This window comes from Bidens hawaiensis, unplaced genomic scaffold (assembly GCF_021521415.1).
Source record: "Bidens hawaiensis isolate Kalapana, Puna unplaced genomic scaffold, B.hawaiensis_p1.1 tig00006055_1, whole genome shotgun sequence".
Classification (NCBI taxonomy): Eukaryota; Viridiplantae; Streptophyta; class Magnoliopsida; order Asterales; family Asteraceae; genus Bidens; species Bidens hawaiensis.
In genome coordinates, this window is record NW_027491399.1 from 768,701 (window position 1) to 779,263 (window position 10,563).

General features: G+C 35.7%; 2 protein-coding genes and 1 non-coding gene across 3 annotated transcripts; 1 reads left to right on the plus strand and 2 right to left on the minus strand.

The window, feature by feature from the left end:
- Nucleotides 1–906: 906 nt before the first annotated feature.
- TRNAT-UGU (transfer RNA threonine (anticodon UGU)) lies at nt 907–979 on the minus strand. Its single transcript has one exon. It is a non-coding gene; the product is annotated as a tRNA-Thr (tRNA).
- A 957-nt stretch (nt 980–1,936) lies between these two features.
- On the plus strand, nt 1,937–4,936 carry LOC143631260 (phosphoinositide phospholipase C 6-like). Its single transcript, XM_077100077.1, has 8 exons — nt 1,937–2,004; nt 2,084–2,222; nt 2,310–2,465; nt 3,177–3,418; nt 3,600–3,717; nt 3,799–3,933; nt 4,012–4,098; nt 4,592–4,936. The coding sequence occupies exons 1-8, from the start codon at nt 1,937–1,939 to the stop codon at nt 4,901–4,903; spliced, it is 1,257 nt and encodes a 418-aa protein (XP_076956192.1). The 3' UTR covers nt 4,904–4,936.
- Nucleotides 4,937–5,310: 374 nt separating this feature from the next.
- On the minus strand, nt 5,311–10,196 carry LOC143631285 (omega-3 fatty acid desaturase, endoplasmic reticulum-like). Its single transcript, XM_077100094.1, has 8 exons — nt 9,916–10,196; nt 9,591–9,680; nt 9,464–9,530; nt 6,663–6,755; nt 6,391–6,576; nt 5,910–5,990; nt 5,696–5,833; nt 5,311–5,626 (listed from the first exon to the last, which is right to left on the minus strand). The coding sequence occupies exons 1-8, from the start codon at nt 10,194–10,196 to the stop codon at nt 5,513–5,515; spliced, it is 1,050 nt and encodes a 349-aa protein (XP_076956209.1). The 3' UTR covers nt 5,311–5,512.
- Nucleotides 10,197–10,563: the final 367 nt, after the last annotated feature.

Below are 10,563 nucleotides of genomic sequence, written 5' to 3' on the forward strand. Positions count from 1 at the left end.
TCTCTTCCGTATGTTTAATGTTCCATGCATATATTCAACTTAGAAGATAATTAGTAGAATCGTTGTGTTTTGTGTAATTCACTTATTTCTCTTGTGTAGATTATGGAAACTTTTGAAGTATTTGGTTGTTTCACAAGACAATTTAGGCCAAAACGAGAAGTACTTCCCGAGGATATCAAACGAGTGTTTGAAAACTACACGAAAAATGGTATAATGGATTTTAAAAATCTTCAGGATTTCTTGAAAAACATTCAAGAACAATCTGATGAAGATGCTAATACTATATATGAAAAGTCAAAGCATCACAATCTTCTGCAAGACAAAGGCCTGCGTCTGATGAAGTTTCTCTTTAGTGATGATCTCAATCATCCTCTTAGTGTAATATTCTTCTGTTAGCATTATTATTACACCTTTTGTGTCTTCTTAAATATTTTATTTTTTTTGCCCTCAGGCGATCCTTGATGACATGAAATCTCCAATTTCTCATTATTATATATATACCAGCCACAATACTTACTTAACCGGTAACCAGTTTACAAGTGACAGCAGTGTTAGGACTATCATAAGGGATTTAAAGAATGGTGTAAGAGGTATTGAACTGGATCTATGGCCCAATTCAACCAACACTGATGTAAATGTTTCCATCTATTTTATTTGACTGATGCGGCCAACAAAAAATTCATTATAACAAATAAAAAAAGATCTAAAACAATCTAAATCATAACTAAAATAAAGAGAAGGTCTGATCTTCTATTCGAAACGTCTAGTGATCTTCAACCAATTATGAGCTTCAATATAATTACCAGGAGTAAGTGCTATAGCCTGTTTCCAATACTTAGCGGCTTGGTCGAACCAAGCCTCCGCATCATGTATCATGTAAAACATCGAATACAACAAATAGAGAAAAGCCGACTATCGGAATCGAACCGATGACCATCGCATTACAAATGCGATGCTCTAACCTCTGAGCTAAGCAGGCTCACATAACATAAATTCAACATGCATAGGAATTCAAGAAACTCTTAGTATTAACTATTTGAATTCTTGGCTCTTCCATCCATATACTTAGAATATATTAAAGAATATAATATAGAATAAAAAATAACTGTTAAATATTATATTATAGTAAATATTATAGAACATAACGATTAATTTAGCGATATAGAATTTTTTTATCACGATTAATGATTCTAAAAAAAAAAAAGAATCAATCGTTCAAGTATTTGAAATTTCAGGGTAAAATCAGTAGAAGAGAGACAGAAATACAAGGTATGTATCCACCTATATTGAATTGCGGATACAGAAATGATAAAATCTTTTTTGATTGGCTCGAATATGAGCCTCCTATAGAAGATGAAAGAAGATAGACAAGAAATCAAAGACAAAGCTTTTTCGAGACAGGAATCAGCATCTATCTAATGAATTAAACGGTTCCGAGAAAGAAAAAAGGGAACGAGATCGCAATGAGATTTTCATATCAAAAAGGGGGATATGGCGAAATTGGTAGACGCTACGGACTTAATTGGATTGAGCCTTGGTATGGAAACTTACTAAGTGATAACTTTCAATTCAGAGAAACCCTGGAATTAAAAAAAATTGGCAATCCTGAGCCAAATCACGTTTTCCGAAAACAAACAAAGGTTCAGAAAGCGAAAATAAAAAAATGATAGGTGCAGAGATTCGATGGAAGCTGTTCTAACGAATGGAGTTGATTGTCTTACATTGGTAGAGAAATCCTTCTATCGAAACTTCAGAAAAGATGAAGGATAAACCTGTATACGTAGAAGAATTGATGTGAATCGATTCCATATTGAAGAAAGAATCAAATATTCATTGATCAAAGCATTCACGCATAATCTGATAGATCTTTTGAAGAACTGATTAATTGGACGAGAATAAAGATAGAGTCCAGTTCTACATGTCAATACCGGCAACAATGAAATTTATAGTAAGAGGAAAATCCGTCGACTTAAAAAATCATGAGGTGGGGTTCAAGCATGGAAGGTATGCAGTTGATTAATTTTTTTTAAGGATAATTGCTTCATAATTTTTTCAATGATAGTTGTTTCTTCTTTCTGTAAAGGACTCTGACTTCCTCTGTTAAACGGAGGAGATGTTTGAAAGTTATCAAGGAATTTGCATTCTCTTCTTCTGACTATCCAGTTATTATCACTTTTGAAGATCATCTCAAATACGCAAGTCTACGCGTCAAAGTGGCTATTGTGTGTAAAACCATGCACGTTCATGTTTTTTGATGATGGATTTTGAATATTGCTAACCTGTTTCTGAAAACACAACTCATGATGTAGATGGTAAAACAAACATTCGGGGATATGCTGGTTCAACCAAAGAAAGATTATGAACTTACTGAGCTCTCTTCGCCTGCTGATTTAAAACGAAAGATTATCATTTCAACAAAACCACCAAATGAGTCGTCGGACTTAGAGACTAGTGCACCTCAAAAGGTATATTAATATTAAAAGAAATATTGTTGACTTCTTGTTGAATAAGCTTACAAGAATTCTATGTTTATAAAGTTGAAATGCTAAGATATTAATAGCATGATTAATACTCAAAAACAGACCTTAGATGCTAAGAGAATAACTATATAATATATTATTATGTAGAGGTAGCAACATGGGTTGGTTGGACTGGTCAAAACGGGTCGGGTTGTATGTTTATTACACTAATATCTAAATCTTCGAATAAAACTAGGATTGTTTAAAAGCTCGTGGCTCGTGACCTGCTTGAAAAGGCTTGCTCAACGTTGGTTCGTTTTGCTGGCTCGTTGGCTTGTTTAAGATAAAGCCTGAGTTCTAATATATATAAAAAGTATAACCCAAGTTTTAACATGTATAAATTATAAGTTTTGTAGTTCATTATGCATTTATGTGTATGTTAAAACTATTATTTTTTTCTTTATAATATATATCAATATGTGTACATTTATAATCAAATTTTTTTTTTCAAAAATAAACGAACTGGCTCGAGTTCAACATTTCAGCTCGTTTACATTAACGAGCCGAGCCCCAACCCAAAACTTATAATTTATACAACATTTCAGCAATATCTGGTTATGTTGTGCAAGCAATAAAAGAAGACCAGATCGTCCCATTCATAAGTAAATTGTACGTATAGTGTGGTAATTTGATTAATTGATTCATTTTTTGCAACAGTCTGGTACAGTTTTTGACTGCTTTCAAAGCAAAGATGATTCTGATGAAAACAGTAAGCATCAGGAGATAGAAATGGAGGATGAAGTCCCTGAATACAAGGATTTAATTGCCATCCATGCGGTCAAACATAAAGGAGATGTGCGTGAATCATTAAACGTTGAGGTGAATACAGTCAAACGTCTCAGCATGAGCGAACAAGAGCTTCTAGATGCTAGTAAAGAACATGGAGCGTCGATTGTTAGGTACTTTAGATAAAGGTGTATGAGTTTTGAGCATATCTTTCTTGAATCAAATAAACTTCCTTTCAAATTATTACAAAAAAAAAAATATATATATATTATTACAAATTTTAAAACTGGAAATTGTCAACCGAGTGTTAATGAATAAAGATTGACATGGTTGCGTTATTGTTGATTCATCTAGATTTACGCAGCGTAATATATTGAGGGTGTATCCTAAGGGGACGCGAGTTGATTCATCTAATTACAATCCTTATGATGGTTGGAACCATGGCGCACAAATGGTCGCATTCAATATGCAGGTAGCTGTTTCTGTATGTTTTCTTAATGTGAAAAAAAAGTTGAAAAGTTTTCCACTAACACACACGATCTCGTGCTTGCAGGGATATGCAAAGAATCTATGGTTAATGCAAGGTCTGTTCAGAGCCAATAATGGTTGTGGCTATGTAAAGAAACCTAAGTTTTTATGTGAGGGTGACCCGACATTTCGTCCTACTGATGTCAAGAAAATTTTGAAGGTTGATTGAGTATTTAAAAGTACAAAAATAATATCAAGTTTGCATTTTTATGCCCAGGATATATGTGTTTCTGGACAGGTTAACATTTACATGGGAGAAGGATGGCATTTGGAGTTTCATCATGCTCACTTTGATTATTGTTCTCCACCAGACTTCTATGCAAAAGTGAGCACAATTAAGCCTAATAAATGGGCAAGTCAGGTTGGGTAACAGGTCAAAATGAGTTAGGGTCAAATGTGTTCGTCAAACCAGGTGTTCTCAGAAAGTAACAGTTTTTTAGGCTCAAAAAGGGTTTTCACCAAAATGGTCAAAATGTGTTCGAGCCAAAAAGGGTTCTCACCAAAATGGTCTACCTGGATAATGGGCCGTCTTAAAAAGAAAAAAGGAAATCATCAAAATGGGTTCTGGTCAAAAAGGGTTCTCACCAAAATGGTCCACCTTTAAATAGGTCAAAATGAGTTCAGGTCAAAACAGGTTGTTCTAAAAAAACATGAACTTGTTTCGGGTCAAAAAGGGTTCTCACCAAATTGGTCCACCTCCAAATGGGTTGTGGTCCTTTTCATCAAAATGGGTTCAATTTGTGACAAGATAATAAAATGTAAAAAAGATTCATTTTACAATTAAAAAAGATTTCACACATGACAATTTAAAACTGTAGGTGGGAATTGCTGGATATGAAGGTGATAAAAGTCAAAGAATGTATAAAACTAAGACACTTGAGGATGATTGGTGGCCCATCTGGGATGAGGTGGTTGAATTTCCAATCAGGGTCCCAGAATTGGCTTTGTTAAGGATTGAAGTTAAAGACACTGATACTACAAAGAAAAATGAGTTTGGAGGACAAACTTGCCTACCTGTTTCCGAGTTAAGATCTGGCATTCGTTGCGTCCCATTATACAACAAAAAGGGCGAAAAGTACAAGTTCATAAAGCTTCTCATGCGCTTTGAATTCATAGTTCCCATCAGTTAGTTTATCTATGCATGTTCTATTATATTATAGCTTGTGCAAATTCAAGCTTGTATCTAGATATTGACAATTATATTATAGCTTAACCGATTCAAGTACGAACCGATCAACAATGTGCAATTCAATAGTCTACCAATCAATCTCTTCAAGATTTTCACTTTTCATCAGACCACCAATTGATTTAAACCTTTTTGAGGTTCAATATTCATGTGGATTTTAGCCTTTTAGGAGTGGTTTTGTTAACATGTTTTTACAAATTTTCTATATTTTTAACAGAAAACTCCCACGTCTCCCCTCCTATGACAACTTTTCCTTATTTAATTTTTGTTTTGGTCAATATATTTGAAATAGTTTTAGTTTTGGTTAATACATTAAAACTATTATATATAGGAGTTCAAAGAACCTTTCGGGTGCCACAAGCGAGTACTAAAAAATGACTTACATATAATTTTTTGTCTTGTTTAGAGACGGAATTGATCAAAATATATTTCAATTGTAATAATTCTGTCTACAGCATCCTCAAAAATAACTCACAAAAATTATGGTTTTCATTCTCTCTTTTTTCCCGCCATATCATGGTCTGTTTGATAGTAGACTATATCACCAACATCACTAACAAAATGGTCTTGCTGGATGCTTCTGGTCATTTATCAAATGTACCGGTATTAATCCTGACTTTTTAGGCTCTCGATAGTACTTCCCGAGCACTGGCTTAGCTGCCTTTGTCTGCACACACCCATGCACACGATGTCATGACCCGACAATAATATATGAACATATGATATAAATGCTTACAGCTTCTATTAAATGGTAATGTGGGATTTGAGGGAAGAGGTGATGGATGACATGAGTTCCAATGTCATGGTGAATGTTGTTGATTAATCCATAATCGCGGTCTACTGTTGTAAGCCCTCCCCTTAAATAACTCCATTCCTGAGTGGCAACGCATATTTACAAGGCTGGTTGTTTTAACAAAATTCATATGTTTCAATCAAACAGTTGTTGGTACCTTGCCGCGGTACCAAGGAAGCTTCTTCTCATAACCATGATGATGCAAATATGTTACTGTATCCAACCATGCAACAAAAATGTGTAGACACAAATGTCTGAATGATTTAAATCTTATTTTTTTCATAATAAAGTTTTAAAATTTTCTCAAAATGATCACATATTTGAGCCAATATGAAGTAATCATTTTGAAGGATTGAGACACTCATACGAACCGACATTGTATGTTTGCTTTGCTCACATGGAGCTCATGATTTTTTTTATCTGTTGTCCAAATGGAAACTTTCAAGTAGGTTACACATCCTAGTACTACTTTCACTTTAGCACTTTTAACTGAGCGTTCTCCTCTCATCCACTGTCATTAAAACATGTTGACTATATATGAGGTCGTCATTCCTTACGAACCTAAATGTGTAGGATTTGCCTATGGTGTTACAGTATTAACATTAGATATTCAGATACATAAAAATAAAAAAACTCACCAAGTAAGGAATGCCATAGAGGTTTAACAAGAGGAGTGGCCCTACAAGATTGGCCAAATAGAAAAGCAAAGCAACCATTAGTCCCCGACATATGGTAGATGTCACAGTGTAATGTCTCTCATCCACTGAGAATAAATCGCTATACGGGTTGAAATGTGACCCACTCTTCCCCGGGCTCCTCTTCATCTGCATAAATATACCCAAAATTTGTTAATAAGCAGTTATCAGCTCGACTCGAGAATATAATACAATACAAATGTGTGTCTTCTCACCAAGTATAATGGATACGCGAATATTGGAAAAGGGATTTTGAATCTAAAGAACTTTGTCTTAGCATCTAGCTCCTTATAAGTCTTCTCGGGAATCTAAAAATTATAAAAATATTAATAAGTTCTCAACTATGTGTTAAGTGTGTTATATGCAAGTTGCTCATTAAATATGTAAGGCCCCGTCACCGGTAACCCTACTTTCGTGTTGGATTTACTCATAAACGCAGTTCTAAATATCAGAGTTAATTAAAAACTTTACGCGGAATATAAAACTTTCATAAAACATTACATCTCAATTCATAATCATGTCTTAAAACATTCCTCTTGTCTTTCAAAATCAAAACATAACTTATAAAAAATATCAGATCTTCAGATGCCAGGCTTTAGTCTTCTGCCATGTGTCCTCCACTCAAGCCAGCTGTCTCATCCTACTCACCTGCGTGCATACTAAAAGTCAGCTACGCTGAGTGAGTTCTAGTTAATCATACAATACCTTATTACATACATACGTACTTAACCTCATAACTTTCTTTCATACACCCATAAGTACTCATACCTTCATTCTTACTTACATACTTTCTTTCTTACTTACATACTTTCTTTTCATTCATAATCATACGTTTTAAAGAGCCTTTCGCCCTATAACCTCACAGATATTATAAGGGTCTGGTCCCTAACATCACAGATATTATAAGGGTCTGGTCCCTAACATCACAGATATTATGAGGGTCTGGTCCCTAACATCACAGATATTATAAGGGTCTGGTCCCTAACATCACAGATATTATGAGGGTCTGGTCCCTAACATCACAGATATTATTAGGGTCTGGTCCCTAACATCACAGATATTATTAGGGTCTGGTCCCTTGTTTTCGAATATTAGTAGGGTTCGATTCCCTCTTCGTTCCCATACAACCATACATCATACCTCGAGTATTATTAGGGCTCGGTACCCTTTTCGTAACCATACAACCATACAACCGTCATTTCCTTCTTTTATTAACTTTATTACGTTCATACACATAAACATACATATCATACTTGCCATATTTATAACGTTACAACCTGACAGTACGTGCAATATCCGAAGATCGTTCACGAACCATCAAGCAATCATTCATACATATCACATATATCACATATGGCTTTATAACGTTACGACCTGACAGTACGTGCAATATCCGAAGATCGTTCACGAACCATCAAGCAATCATTCATACATATCACATATATCACATATGGCTTTATAACGTTACAACCTGACAGTACGTGCAATATCCGAAGATCGTTCACGAACCGTCAAGCAATCATTCATACATATCACATATATCACATATAGCATACACTTATCACCTAGGATAAATGTATTAACAACACATCAAGTATGCACACAGCCCCGAAAACATAACAAGGAATGGGGCTAGAAACTCACCTGGATCCTGTTACGCTCGCCGTTGATCGTAATTCCTTTCTTTAACTGGGCTCGGCTAACTGTATAATATTTACACATATCAATTAACTACTACTACTCGTTTTGTATTTCTATCTATATATGACCCACAACGAACGGGGGTCCGGGGGCAGCGCCCCTGGCAGCGGGGTTCTAGGGGCGGCAGCCCCTAGCGGGGTCCAAGGGGCAGAGCCCCTGGCTGGGGTTAAGCTGCCAGGTCAGCTTGGAAAAATTTTATTTTCGATAACTGCCTTAACACATTTTCCATTAGGTTTTTAATTTTGTTTTATAAACGAACTTCACTTCAGGCGAAGTTAAACCTTAGGCGAACTTGGCTTCAGACGAAGTTATACCTTAGGCGAACTTGGCTTCAGGCGAAGTTAAACCTTAGGCGAACTTGGCTTCAGGCGAAGTTATACCTTAGGCGAACTTGGCTTCAGGCGAAGTTATACCTTAGGCGAACTTGGCTTCAGGCGAAGTTATACCTTAGGCGAACTTGGCTTCAGGCGAAGTTAAACCTTAGGCGAACTTGGCTTCAGGCGAAGTTATACCTTAGGCGAACTTGGCTTCAGGCGAAGTTAAACCTTAGGCGAACTTGGCTTCAGGCGAAGTTATACCTTAGGCGAACTTGGCTTCAGGCGAAGTTATACCTTAGGCGAACTTGGCCGTAGGCGAAGTTATACCTTAGGCGAAGTTACGCTTGAAGGCGAAGTTCATCAGGCGAACTTGATCTTGCAGGCGAAGTTATCGCGCTGCAGATCTGTTTGCCCATAAATCCTTCGTTTCTTAGCCAAATAACTCGATTTTGCTACCCACGGAATCGTATGATCGGCGCCTACAAATCCCAACCATCAAATCGGCCTAAAATCGACGTTTTAGGGGTCCGATTTGGGCAGTTTGGGTTTCGGGTCCGGTTAACCCATCAAATCCTAACCATTTTCAGTACTATAAGCTTTGGTGGATTTGTTCTTACCTTACCAACTCAGATCTATCAACAAAATCTCGGGTCTCGGCTTCGAATCTTGATCGGTTAGTATGTGTGTGTTTTGAGGAGTGTGTGGAGTGTGTGTGGAGTTTGGTGAGAAATGAGATATTTTGGGATTTTGGGGGTATTTATATCTCTGAAATCCCATTCTCATTTATCCTATCTCAATTAATCCAAGTCCATGACCCGCTCCTACTCGATATTAATAATTAAAACGCGAAATCACTAACATAACTTTCTTTATTCAACATTATAAATTTTAGGATGTTACAAAATAATATCCTTTTGCTTCATTTTTCTTTTCAATTGTTTCATAATAGTCCTTGATATTGCAAAACATCGCGTTTATATAGTATAGTACGAAATTACCGGAACCCAAGATTCGTCGTTCTCCACATGCCCATGATTCTGGTGGTGAGTCCTATGACTTATTCTCCTGTAAAGAGTTGTATATTATGCTTTGAAGACAAGGGTCAAGGTGTAATTTTGAAGTTACCAGCCGTGATAAGGTACAAGAATCGAAGAATGCAAAAAATGTCCCACAATATTATTAAGTGTTGAGCGGTTGGAAAAACTTCCATGGCCACTGTCACAAAAAACACATGCGTAAAAACATGAGTACTACTGTACCAGCTCCTTCACTAATTTAAAAAATATATTTCTTTTCACTGGCACTAGCAATTTATATGTGACAATGTTTTTAAACGAGACAATTTCGAGCAAGGTGTGAGCTAAGAGCTCTTTTGATGGCATTAGCAAATGTATATATGTTATCTTTAATATAACTAAAAAAAATACTAAAATGGAAAGCCAATTTGTACCAATCATAACCAAGAACAAAGAATGCCCAAAACATTGTGCCTTGAGCAACCCAATAAAGGGGCCAGAAAACCCAAGTAAGGTTCTTCAAGTAGATAGCAACAACAACCAAAGAGGAAATGACCAAAATGTCCCTGAGGACATATGCAAGTGACCTCCATGAGTTCTTGACCCAACAATGTTTAGGAATGGCAGCTCTTATCTCAGCCACCCTGAAAGGAGGGGCAGAAGGGTCAAATGCCTCTTCTTGAATCTTTTTCCCATTTGTGGATGGAATAGCCATTGTTACACTTGTCTTTTGTTTCTTTGGAGCTCTGTTTGCATATAAGGGTATTTTAGGAAATACACACCTTCATTCTAAGTTTATAGATATTTTAATATATCATATACTATTTTTTATCCCCGTATTACCAGGTTGTTTTATATTGTTCTAATATTTATTTATTTTTTTAATTTATATTTTTTTTATTGTATGAAAGTTAATAATATACTTATGGTTTGATGATAAATTGTTTCACAAATAAATGAGATGTTATAACCCAGTTTAAAAGCTATATGGTTTTGATGAGACCCAAGACCCGTTTATTTTTTTACTATGAAATTGGTTTTTTAATTATAAATAATATTTATGAAAGTTAATAATATACTTA